General features: G+C 39.9%; 1 protein-coding gene across 2 annotated transcripts in view; it reads left to right on the top strand.

Moving 5' to 3' along the window:
- LOC140198893 (ephrin type-A receptor 3-like) overlaps positions 1-23,814 on the top strand; it is a 289,537-nt gene that overhangs the window by 223,316 nt on the left and 42,407 nt on the right. Inside the window, exons 7-13 of one of the 2 annotated variants that reach the window (XM_072260103.1) lie at positions 5,542-5,701; positions 6,115-6,217; positions 7,390-7,457; positions 13,975-14,100; positions 16,493-16,678; positions 18,197-18,258; positions 18,358-18,567. In XM_072260103.1, the coding sequence (XP_072116204.1) occupies positions 5,542-5,701; positions 6,115-6,217; positions 7,390-7,457; positions 13,975-14,100; positions 16,493-16,678; positions 18,197-18,258; positions 18,358-18,567 (915 nt within the window). Of the gene's footprint in view, positions 1-5,538; positions 5,702-6,114; positions 6,218-7,389; positions 7,458-13,974; positions 14,101-16,492; positions 16,679-18,196; positions 18,259-18,357; positions 18,568-23,814 lie in introns of both variants that reach the window. The other variant, XM_072260101.1, reaches the window with a different exon arrangement.

Genomic DNA, 23,814 nt, shown 5'->3' with positions numbered 1-23,814 from the left:
ATGGGAAGGTTCCAAGCACAAGATTTAGGATCACCCCATATAGTAGCCTACTCTCCCTAGACGATTCCTTTTCCGGAAATGAAATTGGGAGTTAATTCTTGGATGTTCCAGGACAACTGGAGCAGAGGTAGTACCAGTCATACAAGGCAAAGCATGCTGATTAATTAACTGCATCTCTTCTCCAGCAGAAATATTCAGTGATGATTATAACTATATGATAGAAACAATCTCATAATGTGCTTTATTGCACTGTTAGTATTTTTAAAATTATTGTCTCCTAGAAGGACCAACTAAGGAACCTAAGGCCTCTTGTGAAAATGACAGGAAATTACAAATTAATTGCTTGTGTTCATTAAAAACTAATAAACACTCAACATTATTTCAAAATCTGAGGAATCTAATTAAGTTTATACATACTTGGTCTGATGTTTAATTGTGTTGGGGGCCCCAGTACATTCCCTTAAGGTCAGATCTGAGTGTTTGTTATTTCTAGAATCTAAAGTAGACTGCTACCATCTAAAGTTACAAATTGCAATCCACAGAAGCTGCAAATTAGTCTGTTTATGTTACATTCTAACAGTGACAATTGCTGATGTGTACCACAAAGCATGGCAGATAGCATATGGAAGCTATCTCTTGCAACAGTTGAAAAACAGAATGACGACTGCTCTGAACAGAGAGCTTCTAAACAGGTTAAACAAAGAAAGCAAAATGTTTCATTTATAACGAAGCTGGTGATGACTTTAAAGCATGAAATACTTTGCTGCCACTAAATTACTGAAATACAGTCAGAGATGTTAACGTTGTAAGATATCAGAGCTTAATTAGACCATTCAGCCCTTCGAATCTGCTCTGCTATTTGATCATGGCTGATTTTTTAAAAATCTCATTCTCCTGCCTTAAGGTAATTAGACCATTACCCTAAATCCCCTGTCCTCATGAGTCTTTGCCTTAAATACATCCGATGAATTGGCCTCCACAGCCCTATTTGGCAACAAATTCCACAGATTGTTATGGTCTTATGATTAAACCCATCTTAAAAATTCTTCCAGAATTCTGAGTAATTAATCCGTCTCCCCCTCCAATTCCCCCATTCTGTCACTCACCCAAACAGTAGGGCAATTTACAATGGATAATTAACATACCAACCAATATGCATATCTTTAGAATGCAGGACGAAACTGGAGCTTTTGGAGTAAGCTCAAGCAGTCATTGGAAGAATACACAAACACTACACACCTGAGGTCAGAATCAAACCCAGGCCTGTGACAGTGGCAGCAGCTCTTTCTAAACTCCATTTGCCCAGAATGCTAGGAGAACCCCTCTCTTCTATGGGCAAAGTGTTAGAATCTTTTTGACATACCTGAATGGACAAATATTGTAGGGTACCTTTTGTGTCTGTGCAAGACTCCATCTGCAATTCACTGACATCTGGATGTGCTCAGACCTTAGAAATGACATGAATAGAACTTCATCCTCAGCATACCTATGAATCATCATAGTTTCTGTTAGTTCATTTTAGAAATACTTTAGATGAATTCTTTCTGGAAGTTTCATACAGGGATAGTTTACAGTTTATTTAGAGTGAAAAATACCAGACATTAGGAATGGGATATTGTTTTGGCTAAGCACGTGATTCAAATAAGGCTCCGGCTAACTAGAACTGCCTACAGAAAAATGTCAAAGTTACTGTTAGTCTTGTGAGACCATGGATCTGCGCCTGGAAAGTCTTCACTCTCCAGGGCGCAGGCCTGGGCAAGGATGTATGGAAGACCGGCAGTTGCCCATGCTGCAAGTCTCCCCTCTCCACAACACTGATGTTGTCCAAGGAAAGGGCATTAGGACCCATACAGCTTGGCACCAGTGTCGACGCAGAGCACTGTGTGATTAAGTGCCTTGCTCAAAGACACAACACGCTGCCTTGGCTGGGGCTCGAATTCATGACCTTCAGATTGCTAGTCGAATGCCTTAATCACTTGGCCACAAAGTTACCTAAGCAAAGCAGCTCCCTAAGCAAAGTAACAAAGTTACCAGCCATAACATATACCATAGAAGTATGCTCTTCACAGACGCCATGTTTGTTTTGACCATCAAGCACCCATTTTCACTAATCCTACTTTTCTCTCATTTTTTATTCTACCCACACCTTTCAGCTCTTCCCAAATTCCTTCACTGACCCGCCACACAAAGGGGAATTTTACAGAATGCAATTAACCTGCCAACCTGCAATTGTTTGTGGGATGTGGGAAGAAACTGGAGGACCCAGATGAAGCCCACTCAATCATTGAGAGAATGTGCAGCCTCCACTTCGGAAATCAGATCTGAATTTGGGTCACGGAAGCTGTGAGACACCAGCTTTGCCAGCCAAGTGACAGGCAAATCAGTGATTCCCAGTTAAATATCTAGTGACTATCTGGAATCTGTCACTTATTGTTAACTGGAAGGCTCCTCTATCAACATTCAAAAGTTTGTTTAAAATGAAACAGAATCACAAACTTAGTGCAAAGAATAAAAAGCACTGACTCAACTTGTGCATGCTAATATTGCTTGGTTCTATCAAAGGAAACAACACCAAGTATTTATTCATGCCATTCATATTTTCATGACCTCCTTAAGCACTTTTATTTTTAGATCATAGGCACTGTTGCAGAAATCTCCCCTGCTGTAATCTACGTAGTTTTATTTAGGTCACTTCACTTATCTTACTAAAGAAGACATTTAAAGTCCTTAAACTTTTCTTCAAAAGTTAGACTAGACATTTTAATTACCTTCACAAAATGCTAGTGGAACGTAGCAGGCCAGGCAGCATCTCTAGGAAGAAGTACAGTTGACGTTTCGGGCTGAGACCCTTCGTCAGGACTAACTGAAAGAAGAGATAGTAAGAGATTTGAAAGTGGGAGGGGGAGGGGGAGATCTGAAATGATAGGAGAAGACAGGAGGGGGAGGGATGGAGCTAGGAGCTAGAAAGTTGACTGGCAAAAGGGATACAAGGCTGGAGAAGGGAGAGGATCATGGGACGGGAGGCCTAGGGAGAATGAAAGGGGGAGGGGAACACCAGAGGAAGATGGAGAGCAAGGAGTGATTGTGAGAGGTACAGAGAGAGAAAAGAGAGAGAGAGAGAGAGAAAAAGGGGAAAAAAGGTAAGTAAGTAAGTAAGTAAATAAGTAAATAAATAAGGGATGGGGTACGAAGGGGAGGAGGGGCATTAACAGAAGTTAGAGAAGTCAATGTTCATGCCATCAGGTTGGAGGCTCCCCTTCCCACTTTCAAATCTCTTACTATCTCTTCTTTCAGTTAGTCCTGATGAAGGGTCTCAGCCCGAAACGTCGACTGTAATTCTTCCTATAGATGATGCCTGGCCTGCTGCGTTCCACCAGCGTTTTGTGTGTGTTGCTTGAATTTCCAGCATCTGCAGATTTCCTCGTGTTTGCGATTTTAATTACCTTAGTATTTTACCTTTATGCAGCAAATGAATAATTATTATTTTTGTGAATGGATGATTGGAAATGGCACTCCAAAATCCAAGAACCCCAAAAAAGTATTCCAGCATCTCAACGTTCTTCCCATATCCTCCTTGGCACCTAGAACATGCTCTATTGTCACTGCTGCCATCAGGAAGAAGGTATGGGAACCTCAGGACTCACAACACCAGGTTCAGGAACAGTTATGATCCCTAATCCAAACGGGCTCTTGAACCAAAGGGGATAATTTCACTCAACTTCACTTGCCCCATCATTGAGTTATTCTGACTACTTATGGACTCAATTTCAGAGACTCTATCACATGTTCTTGTTATTTATTGCTAACTCATTTATTTTTTCATTTTGTGTTTGCACAGTTTGTTGTCTTTTACACACTGGTTGAACACCCACGTTGGTGCGGTTTTTCACTGATTCTATTATTATTGTGTTATAGATTTATTGAGTATGCCCACAAGAAAATTAATCTCAAGGTTGTGTACGGTATCTTATACTGTATGTACCTTGATAATAAATTTATTTAGAATTTTGAACTAACCTCAAAACAATGCTTCAAATATTTCATTTTTTAGACACTTCTGACAATTAGTTAAATTTTCCCAAGAAGAGGAAAACGTATTCAGGTGCTCAGCTCCTCGAATATCAAATGAAATTCTTCTCGATGACACTAAGTAGAGAAGAGTAAGGCCTAGCTGTAATAGAGACATAGAGACATAGAAAAATGCAGCACAGAAACAGGACTTTTGGCCCATCTAGTCCATGCCGAACTATTTAAACTGACCAGTCACTTTGACCCGCGCTCGGACCATAGCCTTCCCAGTCATGTACTTATCCAACTGCTTTTAAACATTGAAATCAAAATCGCATCCACCACTTGCGCTGGCAGCTCATTCTACACTCTCACCACCCTCTATGTAAGGAAGTTTCCCTCGTTATCACCCTTCACCCTTAACCCATGACCTCTTTCATAGTCCCACCCAACCTCAGTGGAAAATGCCTGCTTGCATTTATCTTATCTATATCACTCATAAATTTTGTACACCTCTATCAAATTTCTCCTCAATCTTCTACATTCTAGGGAATAAAGTTCTAACCTTTTCAATCTTTCCTTCTAATTCAGGTCCTTCTCTCCCAGCAACATCCTTGCAAATTTTCTCTGTACTCTTTCAACCTTATTTACATCTTTCCTGTAGGTAGGTGACCAAAACTGCACACAATACTCCAAATTAGGCCTCACCAACATCTTATACAATATCCCACCCCCTGTACTCAACACTTTGACCTATGAAGGCCAATGTGCCAAATGGATCGCATTGTTCAGTAGTCCACCTGAATGTTTCTCTGAACTATCTCCCTGTCTGACCACCAACACCCTTTACGCCTCTCACTCCATCACTCAGCTCCGTATGTTGAACCTCTTCTACTCTCATAACCAACATCGTTGAACAAGCCTTTGGTCACCCATCCTAATAGCACTCTGAGGCACTGTTTAGATTAAAGGCCAAATATAAATGCTAGCATATTTTAAAAAATATTTTACATTTTAAACTAATCCATGAGATAGCAAGAAAGCTAAAACTAAAGTCTGTATGGTTAAAGTAAGGGGTTGTACGTTTGGAGGGGATTTGAGAAGGAATTTTTCACCTAAAAGGTGATCGTAATTAGGAGGTACCGCCTAACAAGGTGGCAGAAACAAAGTTCTCTCAAGATTTAAATTGTCTGATAAGCACATGAATTGCCAGTGTATAGAAGGCAACAGGCACAAAATGGGATGAGTTTGGATGGGACTTGATAATCAATGTAATTGTGTTGGTACAAAGGGTCTGCTTCTGTGCTGAGACACATGATACAACAAGTCTGCACGAGCATGGAGCTCCCAAACTTGTACTCATAGAGTCCAGGGGTCCATCTCTCCAGGAGCAGTAAGTGGAACAAAATCCAAATTCTAATAGCAGCAGCTATATCATCATGGGCAAAATTTTGTCCCAACCAGGAATGAGATGTAAAGGAAAGACTGGACCATAATGAATTATGTGCTTCTTGTATGTTTATTTTAAAGCAGGAACAGGAGACCAGTTACACGATCATGAGGACAAAGGGCACCAATGTCACCATCAATGGGCTGAAACCTGATACAATCTACCTGTTCCAAGTCAGGGCCCGGACAGCAGCTGGTTACGGGGCAAGCAGCCGCAAGTTTGAATTTGAGACTAGTCCTGACTGTGAGTGAAAATTAAGTTTCTTTCACTGAAATAAATGAGAAAGCAAGAAAGAGAAAGAGAAAAAGAGAAAGACAGAGAGAGGGGGGGGAGGGAAAGGGGGAGAGAGATGGAGGAAGAGACAATAGGGGAAAGAGACAAAAGGGTGGGGGAGAGAGAGAGTGGGAGAGAGAGAGAAAGGGATGAAGAGAGGGAGAGAGAGAGGGAGGAAAGTATGGGAGAGAGAGATGGAAGGAGAGAGCATGAGAGAGGGAGGGAGACTGAGGGAGAGAGTGAGAGGGAGAGGAGGAGAGAGGGATGGAGAGAGGGAGAAAGGGAGGGAGATAAAGATTCTTCTGAGTTTTCTGTAGTAGCTATGAATTTGTATTGTTTAAATTCAATCTCAAACACAATACTGTAATTCCTTTTTGTTTCAGCATTCTCCATTGCTGGTGAGAACAGTCAGGTGGTTATGATTGCCATATCAGCAGCTGTAGCCATTGTTCTCCTCACAGTGGTGATGTACATCATAATTGGGAGGTCAGTTCTATATATTCTACATTAAAACCATCATATAACTTTATACCATATTGGTAAGAAGTAATATTCCTCATCTTAGAGAGTTTCCTTTGAGATTAAAGGAACACAATTCTTTTTAGAATAACAACAGAATATTTAAGTAGATGTTTGTTAGACCATAAGGTACAGGAGCAGAATTAAGCCATTTGCCCCATCAAGTCTGCTCCACCATTTCATTATGGCGATCCAATTTTTCTCTCAGCCCCAATCTCCTGCCTTCTCCCTGTATCCCTTCATATCCTGACCAATCAAGAATCTATCAACCTCTGTCTTAAATGTACATAAAGACTTGGCCTCCATAACTGTCTGTGGCAAAGAGTTCCACAGATTCACCACTCTCAAAGTCTTGTGCATTCAAGGTTTATTGGCCTGGAGAAAGCGAATCTTGGATCTAGAGTTTCCTAGGATCTGGTACCCCAAGACCTGAGTCTGGTGTGCTGTGAAAAAAGATGTACCAACCATTGGAAGAGTCACAATTGGATTATTTAGGACTTCTACTGTGACTCTTTATGGCCTTTAAGAAACCAGCTACCTACTTTTTAAAAAATTATTATTCACCAGTCCCTACCTCAACCAACCTCATCTATATGTGGTGGCCTGTGCAGTTGAAGGGAGGGCTGTAAGGATGTGAGTGGTTTCTAATGGCATCCATTAGCGTGCACAGTTGTATCTCCCTGATTCTGCACACTTTGATGGGGTCAGGACACTAGCACTTCCAGCAGGAGATCAACCTTGTTGATTTTCAGTACAATTATTCAAATAGATTAAATAAGTAAGTAAGCATAGACTACAGTAGCCAGAGGGATGAAGAACATTAAATAAAACCAGTGACGAGTAAGTAATACAGCAAGCTAGTATAGAATTACTTCTCTACCTTGTCCTAGCTCACTAATGAAATGAAAACAAGCTGCCTTCGACCAACAATCTATCCCAGCTTGCTTTTGTAATTTTCACCAGATGTAATAAAATAAACCTAAAAGGGAATTGAAAGAATCATTGAGAAAGTATTACACAGACAAATTCAAATAGTTTTTTTTAAATTTCTTTACTTGTTAACAAAATGTTTACAATTTTTTCAGGGCAGTGAACTTTTGTATGCTGGGTTATTAAGATTTTGTTTAATTTATGTGCAGATTTTGTGGATACAACAAATCAAAGCATATTTCTGACGACAAAAGAATATATTACCCAAATGGACACAGTGAGTATTGAACCTGTAAGCGCGTTGCAATTAACAAGAGAAAATGTTGGAAATGCTCAGCAGGTCAGCAGCATCTCATTTATCAGGCCGCTCTTTGTGGAAGCTTGCAGTGTACAAATTGGTTGCTGCACTTGTTTGTTTTATATTGAAACTGTGACAACACATTTGAAAACAGTTCATTGACTGTGCAATGGTTTGAGACATTTTGCTAATGTGAAAGGAGTTATATAAATGAAAGCTCTTTCTTTCATGTTAAATGGATGTCATACTATGCACTTATTTCCTTTATCACGAGTCTGATGCTTTCATCTCTTACGTTAGTTACTTTTAGAATATTTGTTTACTGCTTCATTGATTTTTAGTGTCATAAGCTGGGAAGTGATGACATCTCTATCTTAAACTTGAGCTAGGAGCAGGACTAGCCCACTCAGTGTCTTAGTCCTGCTCCAATCATATCATGAAATCATGGGTAATCTGATTGTAATCACATCAAGCACAGTAACCTTTCACCTTTGCTTATCAATTATCTAAACATATACCTTAAAAATATTCAAAAGACACTGCTTTCACTCTTCTTTGAGAAAGAGAGAGAGAGAGAAGATCAGCCTTCTGAGGGAAATAAAATTGCTTCATCCCTGTCTTAAATGGCTGACCCACTTATTTTAGACTGTGGCCCCTAGTTCCAATACTTCCACAGGAGAAAACATTTTGGCCACATCCACACTATCAAGACTCATTAGGATTGTATAAATTGTGCTTTAGTGTCCCTTACTTTCTAAGTTCCAGCAATATAAATCTGGCTTGTCCAAATTTCCTTTATAAGATGGACTGCCCCTGACACCCATTACTTTGTGGAGTTTCTCTGATGCTTTCATAAATAAAGAGACCAATACTATACAGATTGTTGTAGGTATGGTCTCATCAAAACTGAAGCATAGGCTCTCAACTTTTCTATTCAGTTCTTTCACAATAAACAATAATGTTCTGTTAGTTTGCTAAAATTATTGTTGTATTCACAGAGCTCACCCAGGCAACCCACCTGAGTGTGAATTTTTTCAGGACTCTGTAATTTGCACTATACAGTAAACTTTTTTTTTGCTTCTACTCATTTCTGCTATATTTCCACCCAAAACAAGAAATGCTTTTAAGCTGACCTCTATTCAGTTCTGTCATAGACAACAATTACCCACTTTCAGCTTGGAAACTCATCTGAGGATTTGAAAGAGAGAAAGGAATTCAAGCAGTGAGAGATTTGGTTGTATTACAGTAAGCTTGGCCTTGACCAAGGGGGTTAACTTAACACATTCAGAAGAAATGGGACAGAGTGGGCTCAGATGCCATTTTACAAGCCCTCCAATTTTTCTTCCTGTTGAAATCAATAACCCATGCAATTAGTACAACTGGGAGATTTAACTAGCAACTGACTCAGAACCACCTCTTTAAAGTTGGATCACTGGAGCTAAAATAGGGACACAATTCTTCAGAATATCTCTAGTATCTGAAGATTCTTGCCTTTGCTCTATGCACTTCGTAAAAGAAACTATCAGAACCATTTCATATCATCAAGGGCAACCTCAGGGCAAAATCTGTGGAGGGCTACATCAGCATTGAACTTTTATGCATCTAAGTTATTTCAGGCCACTGGAGGTTGTTAATTAATCTTTGATCAACTGTCAGTTTTTTTTTCAGAGAAGCACTTAATTTTCTACATGGTAGGAAGACAATGTTATTGTAGAAAATTAAAATTATATATAGAAAATAAAAATAAAAAATATATAGAATTAAAATACAGAAAGTACTTCTAGCAAATGGGAGTGTTTGTAGAAGTTCAAGGCTTTGTAGTTGGAACACACTTAACCAGTTAGATCTAGTAATCATGATTAGATCCAGTGGAAGAACAGCTGTGCTTTAATTGGTAGAGATATTGCTCCACAGCTACAGTGATGTGTTTTGGATCCTGACCCCTGGTTCTGCTCTAGAAGCTCCTAGATCATGGATAGACAGATCAATGTGCAGAGAGAGGAGCAAAACGGATCAGTTTAGTTTAATGTCTGTGTGGAATTTGTACATTCGCACCCTGGTGGTGGGTGTAGCCCCTGAATGGCTCCAGTTTCCGTCCACATGTAAAGACATCATATGTAGGTTAATTGGCCACTGAAAATTGTCACTTGTACCGCGATGCCATCACAGGTCAGGACGTTCCGGAGTTCGAAGTTCAATTCCAGAGCCGTCCTATAAGGAATCCCTGTGGAATGTGTGGGTTTTCCACCAGATGCTCCGATTTCCTCCCACAGTCCAAAGATGTACCAGGTAGTAGGTTAATTGGTCACTGCAAATTGCCCCGTGATTAGGTTAGGGTTAATCGGGATTGAGGGGTTGCTGGAGCGACATGGCTCAAAGAATTTATTATTTAAATAAATAACATGACGATGAGTTGTAGAAGTTGGGGCTGGGGTTGGGATGGGTTGGGGGCTGGGGTTGGGATGGGTTGGGGGCTGGGGTTGGGATGGGTTGGGGGCTGGGGTTGGGATGAGTTGGGAGGTGTGGTTGGGATGGGTTGGGAGTGTGGTTGGGATGGGTTGGGGGGTGTGGTTGGGATGGGTTGGGGGCTGGGGTTGGGATGGGTTGGGGGCTGGGGCTGGGATGAGTTGGGAGGTGTGGTTGGGATGGGTTGGGGTGTGGTTGGGATGAATTGGGGGGTGTGGTTGGGATGGGTTGGGGGCTGGGGTTGGGATGGGCTGGGGGCTGGGGTTGGGATGAGTTGGGGGGTGTGGTTGGGATGGGTTGGGTGTGTGGTTGCTGGGAACAGGAGAATAGCAATGAACTAAAATTGGATTAATTTAGAGTTGTTGACTGCTAGCATGGCCTTGATAAGCCAAGTAACCTGCTTCCATTCAGAATCTCTCCAGGATCCTAATATCAGCAGGCAAAGCTTTCAGAAGGTTGTGAATCAATCATGTAATTATTATGCGTGAGGATATCTATTGAACCTGTTTCAGTTCATTTATACACACAATCATGTTACAAAAAATAATAGCTTCCAGTTGCTCCTTAAGTGATCCCAGCCAACACATCATTTCCCTGCCTACAAGTATTACCTTATATTGGCCACGCTGTCATGACAAAATGAATTTCCTGAATATCAGCCCTTGCCTTGAACATCTTTTAACATATAACTCACATCCTCTACTGCAGCTTAAAATAACTACCTGATTTACTGTTAAGGGGTAACAGTTATTACTGCTCAAATATCAAGCTCCTAAACCTGAAGGGATAACTTCTCTTAACTTCACTTGCCCCATCACTAAACTGTTCCCACAACCTATGGACTCACTTTCAAGGTGTCTTCATCTCATGTTCTCAATATTAAGTGTTTATGTATTATTATTTTCATTCTTTTTGTATTTGCACTGTTTGTTGTCTTTTGCACACTGGTTTTCCATCATTTTGGTGTGGTCTTTCATTGATACTTTTACTGTTATAGGATTTATTGAGCATGTCTACAAGAAAATGTATATGGTGACATATATGTACTTTGATAATAAATTTAATTTGAACTATTGAACTATGGTTGGGGGTTAACTCCTGGAACTTGCTGTACAATAGTTCTATGTCATCCAAAGGACTCAACAATTCAGAAATGTGGCTCCCCAGAACCTTTCTCAAGGGAATTTTGTGATGTGCATTAAATCTTGCCTTGCTAGTGATCTCCATATCCCAAAAAACTAAATCAGCAAGAAAAGTCTTCAGATACCTCATTCAAAGCTAAATCACCCATGTTCTTTCCCAGCCTTTCACTGATTAATATTGTCCTGATCTCTAACCTAAGTATAGATGGCAGTCACAATACTTCCAGTTTGTAGTGACCTCCAGTGCAATGACAATAGACAGCAGACAATAGGTGCAGGAGTAGGCCATTCGGCCCTTCGAGCCAGAACCACCATTCACTTTGATCATGGCTAATTATCCACAATCAGTACCCTGTTCCTGCCTTCTCCCCATATCCCTTGACTCCACTATCATTAAGAGTTCTATCTAACTCTTTCTTGAATGCATCCAGAGAATTGACCTCCACTGCCTTCTGAAGCAGAGCATTCCACAGATCCACAACTCTCTGGGTGAAAAAGTTTTTCCTCAACTCCGTTCTAAATGGCCTACCCCTTATTCTCAAATTGTGGCCTCTGGTTCTGGTCTCCCCCAACATCGGGAACATGTTTCCTGCCTCTAGCATGTCCAATTCCTTAATAATCTTATATGTTTCAATCAAGTATTATTTGAAAAAGCACAAACTGATTGGCTAGTTAAAGTAGAACCAAGAACATTAAGAATTGATCCCAATATATGCCAATATTTCCTAAGGAGAAAACAATGATACTCATGTCTCCCTTTGAATTCTAGTAGAAGCAAGAGATTCTGCTGTTTCATTAGTTCTGTAGAATCATGATATCCTTACTAACAGGCAAATTGTCAACAATGATCAAGATTTGAAAAACACATAATTCAGAAAGGAGAACACTTCAGAGCAAATACAAAACTTCTACCAGCTCCAAAGGGATTTTACCACCAAACATATCTTTACCTCCCACCACCACCCTCCACTTTCCACAGGAATCACTTCCTTCATGATTCTCTTGTCCATTCACCCCACCCCACTAATCTCCCTCCCAGCACTTATCCCTGCAGGCGGTCTAAGTGCTACACCTGCCCATTCACTTCCTCCGTCATCTCTATTTAAGGTCCCAAACACTCCTTCCAGGTGAGTCAGCACTTCACCTGTGAATCTGTTGGAATCATCAGTTGTGTCCAGTGCTCCTGATGCAGCTTTCTCTACATTGGTGAGACCTGTTGTAAATTGGAGGATCATTTTGTCGAGCACTTCTGCTCCATCCACCAAAAACAGAAATTTCTGGTGGCCAGACATCTTAATTCCAATTCTATCTTCCATTCTGATATGTTGGTCCATGTCCTTCTCTTGTGCCATGATGAAGCCACACTCAGAGTGTAGGAACATCACATTACATTCCATCTAGGTAGCCTCCAACCTGATGGCATGAATATCATTTTCTCCTTCCAGTGAAACAAAATTTCCCTCCCTGTTTCCTCTTCTTCTATTCACCACTCTGGCCCGTTAACTCTTCTCACCCACCTATCATCTTCCCCCCTGGGCCTCCTCTTACACTTTCTCCTCCCCTATCAGATTCCTTCTTCTCCAGCCCATTGACTTTCCTACTCACCTGGCTTCTCCTGTCACCTTATAACTTACCTTCTTCCCCTCTCCCCAATTTTTTATTTTGCTGTCCTCCCCTTTCCTTGCCAATCGTAAAGAAGATTGTTGGCCCAAAACATTGACTGTTTATTCAGTTCTGTAGATGCTGCCTGACATGCTGAGTTTCTCTAGCCCTAGTGTTTTGTGTGTGTTGCTTTGGATCTCCAGCCTCTGCAGAATTTCTCATGTTTGCGAAAGAATCGGTATCACGTTTTGATAATGGGAAAAAAAAATTGTGCAAGGTTGACGTCCTACTTGTTGAACTTTAACTTCATTCATTTAAATCTCTTCTATGTAAGTCTTTTAACTGAGCCCATATAGGCTTGATGTAACTAATCACACTTGGTGTTGCGGTATTCACCGAGCTTGGCAAGTTGCTTTCAGATGTTCCACCACCTGTCAAGGGTGACACAGTTATTGATGTTTCTCTCTGGGAGTGCTTGCGTTTATGGAGGAGCTCATTCGCTTTTCTCGATTCTGATTAGCTACCCGTTAACGGCCTTTGAATTCTATTGGCTTTGTGTTTGACTGCACCCAGAGCCTCCATGGTGTTCCAGTTGAGGTGGTATCCATCTCGGTCTTCATGGACCGAGATCGGTGACAGTTGATCATGTCTCTGTACAGCCAAAGAAACGCGAGCCAATAGAATTCAAAGATCAACTGAAGGGGTAGCCAATCAGGACCAAGGCAAGCGAATGGGTGTCTATATAAACGCAAGCACTCCTGTCACTTAGACTGGTGATGAAATGTCGGCAAGCTAATTGCCAAGCTTGGCAAACACAACATCAAATGCCAGAACCTGAGCTACCAGTATTCACCATCATCCTAAGCTAATCATGCTGCCTTTATTTTGACACATCAGTACCTGAGATGACCATGGGCTTTAATAAGCCACTTTTGTAAAAAGTAGAAAACATGAGTGAGTCATCCATTCCTGCTCTTATGTACGTTAGATGTATGGAACAGAAAGTGATGTCCAGAAAGTGTGACAAGAAAGCAAAGAAATTTATTTTTCTTGTTGAAAAGTGTTAAAGTGGTGAAATTGTAAAGAATAAATAAAATCTGAACTCCAATACATTTTTTAAACTTTCAATAACTCCACTGAATCTGAAATGCTTGAGCCAGATTGAATAGTTCTCAACAACTCTGGGATCTCTTCCTTCCATAGTGATTGCCCACATAAGCCTTTTGTTGCGAACATTGTTAATGCTCTAGATACATGTGATGTTTCTCAACTTTTCTGTTTAACAGTTAAACTTCCAGGTCTACGAACATATGTCGACCCACACACATATGAGGACCCCAGCCAAGCTGTCCATGAGTTTGCCAAGGAGCTAGATTCTTCCTCCATATCTATTGACAAAGTTGTTGGTGCAGGTATTGAAATTTGTGTATAATTATTTGAAGACTGCAGATTGATGATATGGGACAATTGACATTATTTCAGTGCCATCCAGATTCTGCGTTGAATATCACACAGAAGTGAGGTTAATAATTAATTATTAATGTGAGGTCATCATATTTACATCATGAGGACAATTGTTCCTGATGCCTCTTTAAGAAACTTTCAGGTGCCAGCACAACTGTCCAGTCTGTATATAGCTTGTAAAAGAAGAGAAGAAGCAGCTAGAAATCACTTTGCTACCTCATATTATGATAAAAATTACTGATATGAGTCACAATAATGCTATTTGTGAAAGCCGCGTACAGACACCTTTGTTGCAATCTTCACAGAACAGTAATGCTGGGTTTCCCAGTGTAACATCACAGTGAATTTGTTAGTTTTGACACAGTGCTCTCTCTTTTAGTGAGTTACATGTTCTTGGAGCTGAGAGCACTTAGCAAGTCTAATCTCCACAGAAAATGTAAACAATTCTCTTCCAGTTACAGGGCTTGTTGCTGCCAGATAAATGGACGGGACCAAGATGGAAGTATGCATTCTGCCTAGGCAGAAGGAGCAGAATGAGTCTTTTATCCTTGATTAAGTTTAGATGAGTTCCTAAATGCAACAGTGAGCAGCAAACTGTGAGATGTGGCAGAGCTTAGCAGCAGCGTGATCTCGAGGCTGGGCAAACAACAGCACCCATGATCTTGAACTTCCCAGACAAAGTCAATAGCATTCACACTTAAGAATGTCGAACTCACAGATGTCATTGAAGACATTTTGCATGTTGTCCCTTTAATTTGCGGCTTCAATGGAACCAGTTAGTAAAACCTCATTGCTCCCTGAATCAATCAGAACCATCATTTATTCGGACACAGAACACAGAATATCAAGCAGTACAGACCCTTCAGCCCATGATGTTATGACAACCTATATAAATCCCCTCCATGATCAGTCTAACTCTTCCCTCCTACACAGCCCATAATCCTCCATTTTTCTTACATCATGCACCTCTCTAAGGGTCCCTTAAATCCCTGTTGTAGCAGCCACTATCACCACCTGCTGCAGAGCATTCCACGCACATATCAAATACTGTTTAAAAAAAACTACTCCTGTCATCTCCCCTAAACAGTTCTCTACGCACCTTAAACTGACGTCCTCTAGCTTTGGCCATTGCTGACCTTGGAAAAAGTATTCTCTATCTACGCCTCTGTTTATTTTATACGGCTCTGTCAAGTTGCCTCTCAGCTTCCATCACTCCAAAGTGAAAAGCTCTAGGTCATTCAATCTTTCTTCACAAAAAAAAGTTCTCTAATCCAGGCAGCATCTTGGTAAATCTTCTCTGCAACCACTCTAAAGTTTCCACAATATTCCTGTAATGAACAGACCAGAACATATTCCGAATGTGGTTAACCAGAGTTTTAGGGAGCTGCAAGAGTAGCTCACAGAAATTATCTCAGATTGAATAAAACCCCTGTTGAAAAGTTCAGTAGTTGAATTTACAAAGGGTGCCAAGTCACCAGCCAGAAATGTGCATAAAATTGCTTTAAGCTGGTTTCTAACTGCACAACTCCATTTCATTTTTGGCCTTTTAGGACTGAATTTTAAATTCTTATCCCATTCAGCAGTCACCACTCAGGCACCACAGCTGTTGTTATGGAGCAGCCCTGTTCCAAAGAGAGGCAGATAGCCCCATAACTGGTACCGTTCACATACGTGAAGGGTTTAGACACACTTTTATTAACTTCCCTACTACAACTCAGTTACTCATTTATTGTTAGTCACTCAATAACTCATTGCATCTTGTTTACTTTGCTGGAGCACCACTCAGAACCTAAACATGGATGATTGGTCCTATTTAAGTTTTAAAAATTGATCAAAATATTTTCAAATCAGAGGTGAATGATGAAAATCTATCCTGCTTAATACTATATGTAATGCAGGAAGGTTGGGATATAGAGGGTTGTACATTCAGCCAGCTCCAACATGGGCCTCCAGCATCGAGAACTTTTTCAGAAGGTGATGCCTCAAAAAGGTGGCATCCTTCTCTATCCAGGACATATCCTCTTCTTATTACCACCATCAGAGAAGAGGCAGAGGGGACTGAAGACACACACTCAACTTCTTAGGTACAGCTTCTTCCCCTCCACCATTAGATTTCTGGATGGGCAATGAATCCATGAACAGTTCTTCATTATTCTTGCTCTCACTGGCACTACTCATTTGGTTTTTAAAACATCTTATCGTAATTTATAGTATGCTTTATGTATTGAACTCTCCGGCTGCCTTAAAACAGCAATTTTCATGACATAGGTCAATGATAATGAACCTGATTCTGAATTCTGATTCTACTCATGGTTGGAAATTTGTCTTTTTGCGTCATAGGAGAATTTGGAGAGGTGTGCAGTGGACGTCTGAAGCTACCCTCCAAGAAGGAGATTTCGGTAGCCATCAAAACTCTAAAAGTTGGTTACACTGAGAAACAGCGACGGGACTTCCTGGGTGAAGCAAGCATCATGGGACAGTTTGACCATCCAAACATCATTCATCTGGAAGGTGTAGTTACAAAAAGTAAGGGAACTGCCTTAATACAAGCAGTGTTTTGGAAAGAAGAGGGTGTAAATAATCATCCTTATGTTAGAATAACAAATACAGAGGACTTTAGAACTTTTAATATAAACTTACTGCAATGCATAGTATTTAGAGGGCTTTATATTCTTAATATTGTCCATGTCACCAACATACTTTTACAACTGGTAGGGTAATTTGCTTTCAAACAAAGAGAAGTTCTTTTCAGAATTTAGAAACTGCTTTCTAATTGATCTTTATGGCAAATCTTACCACAACAGCTGGATTCTACATTTAAGCATCATAGGAGTTTGATTTGCATCTGTTCTTAGCTCTTAAATGTCCAAATGATTGCAAGTACAAGAATATGTCAATGGATGACAACAAATGCAGAACGTTCAATTCAATTCAAAAAATGTTCTTTTCAGCAGATACAGCAAGCCTTTAAAATGTGTGCAAAATGTGTACTAGCCCGCTTACATAAAATACCAAAGTGTATATAGGAAAACTAGACTTGCATATCTCAAAATATTTGAAGATTGAGAAGGTATTCTGAGTCATCTTCAATGCCATTAAAGGAAAAGATTCTTGGTTGGCAGAACCACAAACTTTTTAACAGAGATTTCCATGTTTTCCCATACAAAACCATTAATGGACGGCAGACATAGAGGTGGGCAAACTTGGGTACAAATATTTCTTACCAGCAATTTTCTTGTAATTGCTCACCCAGTTATTTCAACAGTACTGAAAGTGTCAGGAGTTTTGTATTGTGCATACTGTTAAGAGTGTTGATGTCTGTTCATTCTTCATTATTAACCTTTTCCTTATTATTATGTGAGGGGACTGTAGATATTAATGACTGACTACAGATGGATACGATCTGGCAGTGCAGTTTTTCAGCTGATAACTTGAGCTTTCTTTTGGATTCTTCTTATGTGAAAACATTCCATCGAGACCATGCCCTCTTCTTGCTACTACCACTGGGTGAGATGTACAGAAGCCTTAGGCCCCACATCAAGAGGTTCAGGAACAGTTAGTACTTTATAACAATCAGGCTACTAAACCGGCATGAATAACTTCAATCATCGCTACCCTGAATTGAGTCTCTGACCTGCGGACTCAGTTTTAAGGACTCTTTACAACCCATGTTCTCAGTATTATTTTAATTTGCACAGCTTATCTTCTTTTGCACATTGGCTGTTGTCAGACCTTTGTTTGTGTATAGTTTTCATAAAATACTGCTTGCCTCCTTTTTTCTTGTAATGGCTGCAAGAAATGAATCACGCGGTAGTATATAGTAACACGTACAGATGTTGATAATAAATTTACTTTGACTTTCAAAGTCGGTAAATACAGGAAAAAGGGCAAGACGTAAATAAAAGTACATACTGATTGATTATTTAATGTTCTTTTTGGAACCACAGGAACATCAACCCTTCCAGCAAAATTGAGCTTAAACAAAATAATGATTTTTAATTTCTATCATGTTATGTTAAACTTGCAATTGTGACCTTTCTTTAGGTAAGCCTGTCATGATTGTTACGGAATATATGGAAAACGGTTCGTTGGACAGTTTTCTTAGGGTAAGCCAATTAATGATTTATCGGGTACAGCAGTTAAGGAGTCACATTATTTGTTTGGCTTAGACTGATTACAAAAAAATCTCATCTGTTCTCTTTAAGAGACATGATGCCCAGTTCACAGTCATCCAACTTGTTGGCATGCTTCGGGGAATAGCTTCAGGCATGAAATACCTGTCCGACATGGGGTACGTGCACCGAGACCTGGCTGCTCGCAATATACTCGTCAACAGCAACTTGGTGTGTAAGGTGTCTGACTTTGGGCTCTCCAGGGTCCTTGAAGACGATCCCGAAGCAGCATACACAACACGGGTAAGAAATCACCATCCTTCCCAGACTGTGCTGCCAGTTCTATCTCTTGTGCATCAGTAATGTGTTTCATAACTTAATTAAATACAAGACATGCACCATATAGAAGATGACAGTTTATTAAATTTGTCTAATTCTATTTTGTTGTATTTTGGCTTGTGCAGAAGTCTCATTAAATAGACAGATTAACTGCAAGGTCAAAATGCACAAATGTTACTGGAAGTCATGTATAAAAAGGTAATCTGATTGTCTTTTGCAACTGCTCTCTTACATACAGCTTCAGCATTTCTGTATACCATATTTATTTCTTATTACAGTATTGGTATCACAATGGCCCAGGACCCCTTTTCCTTCTTTCCCTGTTGCTTCTCCAACACAGAGTATCCCCAGCATCTTCCTCCTTCCCACTTTGTCATCCACCTCTTACTGACATTCTGCCTTAAGGGGAAAGATCGCAGAAGAACAACTTGCATTTAGGTAGCACCTTTGAAAGTGATTTATAGCAAGTGAAGTTCTCTTAAAGTGCTAGTGTTGTTATAATGCAGAAAAACACAGAGAGCAGTAGGTTTCAGAGCATGTGGACTATTTCTTAAAATCACAGAAGTGATATTTTATAATATGATAATATTTACTGTATTGCTTTGAGTGCCTAGACAGGCATGAATTACTACTTTCAGTTCAAGTAATTCCTTCATGAATAACTTCAATCCACACAGGAATTATCCCATTAATTACATCCTCTGCTTTTACCAAAATTTAACAATAACATTTTCTGTTGAGACTTCCCCCAAGCCCACACACAGTTTGCACAAAAAAATAAAACTATACCACCAATTAGCTTCTTTTGTTAGCTATGGGAAGGATCCAACATCTGGAGACAAACTCTTGAGCTTCATTAACTTCACTTAGTTCTGACAATCTTGAGACAGTTATCTGGGCAAAACTAAAATAGATTCTTCATCAGAATGCAAGTTACTGCAAGTTGCTCTACTTTGCTGCCTTTGGTGTGCTAACCCTATGACACATATGCACCTGATAGTAGCCTTTTACCAAAATAATTTGTATTTAATAATATTAGTTCAGAAATATTCAGTAAATCTACAAAAAGTTGTGATAGTTTTACACTGGAATAGTTTCTCTTTGAATTCTTGCAATCCCAGTTTAGAAAATTATTAGCTCAGCAGTAAACAGTGTGATTATATTGTATCGTGTCCACTATTTTGAGTTGAAACATTGGCTACTGAAAATAAAGTGGTTAAAATAACATAACATGTAATATAAATTTGGCCGCCAGTGTTTGCCAACTTCCTCTCATAGTTCTACATGACAATTCCCAGATGGTAGAATGAGAAGGACTATAGAGGGGCTATGAGCCTCACGAATCACGAGCTTGAAATGCTTTGTGTTTATTACCAATTGCAGTATTGCAGTCCTGATTTACAAACAGGCATCATTTGGAAAGATTCCTGTGAAACTCAGATGTAGGAAAATTTTGAAGATTTTATTCCAAGATCCCGGTACACAGATGGAAATGTCCTCTCAGGAGTTTATATCATATAGGAAAATTTGCAAGATGATGTAATCATTCTAATTATCTTCACAAATTGTTTTCGATGTAATACTGAACAGAATTTGTCACACATTTTACAAGATATGAGCTATCTTCGGCTTGAGAATTCAGTGTAGATATCCTAGGCCTATAAGTTTTTGTGAATAAAATTCAGAATGCAAGATTTATAAATTGGTTTTGTGTATAGCAGTAGTATTTATTGGGCCTTTCATTTCAACCAGTTTTACACTTTTTGTCTTTGGAAGCAACCATTCAGGTCCCAGTACAGGATCGATAGTTTAGAGCTATTCCTGACTCAAAATACAGGAAACTGACTGAAGCTCTCCTAAACCAAAAAAACTCAGCTGCTTGACGTAAACTACATGCGAGGTTGTGAATATGATAAAGTGACTGCAATATTGCTGTAACAAAACATACTGTATAACTGCATAGTGCATATCTGATTCAAAAGAACCCTTCTGATGCTTCCTGAAAGGTGAGGTTGATGAAGCAAAAGCTGGTTTAGTATCACAGAAAGAAGAGGCAGCAAAGGATAAATACACACTTCAATATAAAGGTTTGCATGACATGTAAAAGGACCAAATACAACCAGAGTATTCGGCATCAATGACCAAAGTTACAGAAAATGCACTTGTGGGCCAAAATCCAAATCTCCCTGGGTCATATTTGCAATTTTCTGATAAAGTTGATCAATATTTCTGTAAAAGGTAAATCGAGAATACTAAAGGTTCTAGTTACGTGAGAATGGTGCATATTGCTTTAACCTAGACTTTAAACATAAACTGATTGTTCAATCATTCCACACTCGTTTGGATTAAAGCCATTGCAGGAAGTCAATTGTATCACACTAACAACGCTTCAAAAGGCTCTTAGCAGTCAGTGTCACATTTCTGAGGCATCCGGCTTTGTTGCAGTTCTCTCCAGGTGCATGTTTGGGCTGTGCCAATGAGGAGCTCAGCAATCTAATTTTTGGCTGTCTATTATTCATTGAAGATGGTAAACTGTTTTTAAAACCAATAATTTTATTACTTGAATTGGGCAAATAATTTAAACTATTCATGCCCACAATTTATGATGAAACAAAGAAAAGAATTCTAAATAGCTATAAACTGACAGCTGCAGTGTAGTTTATGCTGATGAAGGTGATAGCTATAATTAACACTTTGATTTATTTCCATCATGTTGGCTCCTTGTTATCTTTCCTTAATATCCTCCTTCTCCCGAGTTAGTATACCGATGTCATTCTAAAGCAATTTTTCTGACCTAAATCAGCTCAACACTTAGCACTGCCAAATTTACATTGCTCGGGTGTAATCATGCTCTTCATTTGTAATGATCTTTCTCAGTTGTTAACATCTCTTCTTGATTTTGATGGATTTTGACATTTTAATTACAGTGATCAATATTAACATATTCAGATCATTCTTCTAATATCTGAGCTGTTGATTAGTTGAAAAAAATGTATTTTTGTAACAGATTTATTGGAAATGAAACCTAAGACCTTTTTTTGCCCGAGTACTCCCAGTTTCAGAATAGCAGGTAGGAACCAGATAAAAGAGTAAAACAACTCAGTTTATAATAAATAAAATATTGAAAAAAATATTCAAAGGAAGCAGTGATAGAGTCATAGAGACTGACTGAAAATTTGCTTGTTGTCAACATTTCTGAAACAAAAATGGATTTGAATACCTTAAAATCTTTTAATACCTGAATAATTGGTTTGCACAGAGACACAGCCAGCAGAACTGTCACTTCACAGGGACAGAGACTTGGGTGACATTCTGACTCCCATTGCTCTCTGTCGTTTGCACATTCTCCCAGTGACTGCGTGTGTTAACTTCGGGTGCTCCTGTTTCCTCCAACGTTCCATACACATGCAGCTGGGTAAGTTAATCGCCCTCTGTGATTTGCCCCAAGTGTGAAGGTCGAGTTGAATCTAGTGGGAGTTAGTCTGAAAAGAAAATAAAGTGAACTAATGTTGGGTGAGTTAAAAGTGGGTGGCTGATGGTCAGTTCAGATTCAGTGGGCCGAAGGCTGTGTTTCAAAGAAAGACCATAGCCAGTAGGATGGACAATCAACCAATGTGCAAAAGTCACAAATACAAAAGAAAAAAAAACTAATAGTAATAATAAACAAATAATCAATAAATATCAAGAACATGGGGTGAAGAGTCCTTGAGAGTGACTCAGTCAATTGTGGGAACAGTTCAAGGATGGGGCGAGTGAAGTTATCCCCTCTGTTTCAAGAACCTACTGGTTGAGGGGTAATAACTGTTCCTGAACCTGGTGATATGAGTCCTGAGGTTCCTGTACCTTCTTCCTGATGGCAGCAGCAAGAAGAGAGCTTGATCTGGGTGGTGGGGTACCTTGGTGATGGATGCTGGTTTCCTGTGACAGTGCTCCTTTTACTGCTACTATTGAACTATTTGCAGCATTTACGCCTGTGATTGTGATTTGTACTGTTGGATCTGAAGACGGGTAGTACTTCAAAACTTAGATCCAATTCTTCAGCTGTGATATTGCTTAGCTCTATCTTTTGTATACCATAATCATAGAATCATACGGCACACAGACAGATCCATCAGTCTATTGAGTCTGCAATAACCATCAAGAGTAATATTTGTACTAATATTGCACTAATCCCAGTAACTGCACCCACCAATGTGCTACAGGCAACTCCCAGTGCCTAATGGACTTACCAGTCCACATAACTGGGATGTGAGGGGAAACCCGAGAACTCATAAGAAACCCATGCAATTAGCAGGAGAAGGTGCAAACCTCAGGCACAACACTGGAGGCCGGCATTGAACCCAAGGTGTGGGAGTTCTGAGGTTGCTGCTCTACTAGCTGCATTCAACACACTGTTTGATTGTTTATTTATTTGCCTATTGAGATACAGCGTGGAATAGGATCTTCCAGCACTTCAAACCACAACACCAGCAACCCCTTGATTTTAACCTTAGCCAAATCACGAAACCGCTTATGGTGACCAATTAGCCAGCTAACCAGTACATCTTCAGACTGTGGTAGGAAGCCAGAGCACCCGGAGGACACGCACACGCTCTACACGGAGGAGGTACAGACTCCTTACAGATGACGTTGGAATTGAACTCTGAACTCTGATGCCCCGTGCTGTCATAATGTCGTGCTAACCGCCACGCTACTGTGTTGCCCCATGGGACAGGTTGAGCATGTGGTCATAAACACAAGAGATTCTCCAAATGCTGGAAATTTTGAGCAACACACAGACAATGCTGGAGAAACTCTGCAAGTCATGCTACATTTATGGAGAGAATAAATAGTCAAAGTTTCGGGATGAGAACCTCCAACAAGACTAGAATGGAAGGGGTAAGAAGCCAGAATAACAAGGTGGGGAGGGAAAGGGTACAAGCTGGAGGTGATAGGTGAAACCAGGTAAGGGGATGGTGAGCTGGTGGAAGTGGGGCCATAAGATTATGTGGTCCGTATTGCAATTTTACTAATTTGGTTACTCATCACTTTGAGGTAGGTTTGATACTGTTCCCAACATGCCTTTCACTCAACATTGAAACAGGGTTGAATCCTGTTTAAAAATAATATTATCATGAGGGATATCTCAAGGCCATGAAGTTATAGATTGTAATGTTTTCTGCTGCTGCTGATAACCCACAACATCTCATGAATGGTTATCTGTGAGCTGCC

This window comes from Mobula birostris, chromosome 6 (assembly GCF_030028105.1).
Source record: "Mobula birostris isolate sMobBir1 chromosome 6, sMobBir1.hap1, whole genome shotgun sequence".
In the NCBI taxonomy this organism is placed as follows: domain Eukaryota; kingdom Metazoa; phylum Chordata; class Chondrichthyes; order Myliobatiformes; family Myliobatidae; genus Mobula; species Mobula birostris.
Note: the sequence above shows the minus strand (reverse complement) of the source record. Positions and strands in the feature narration are given on the sequence as shown.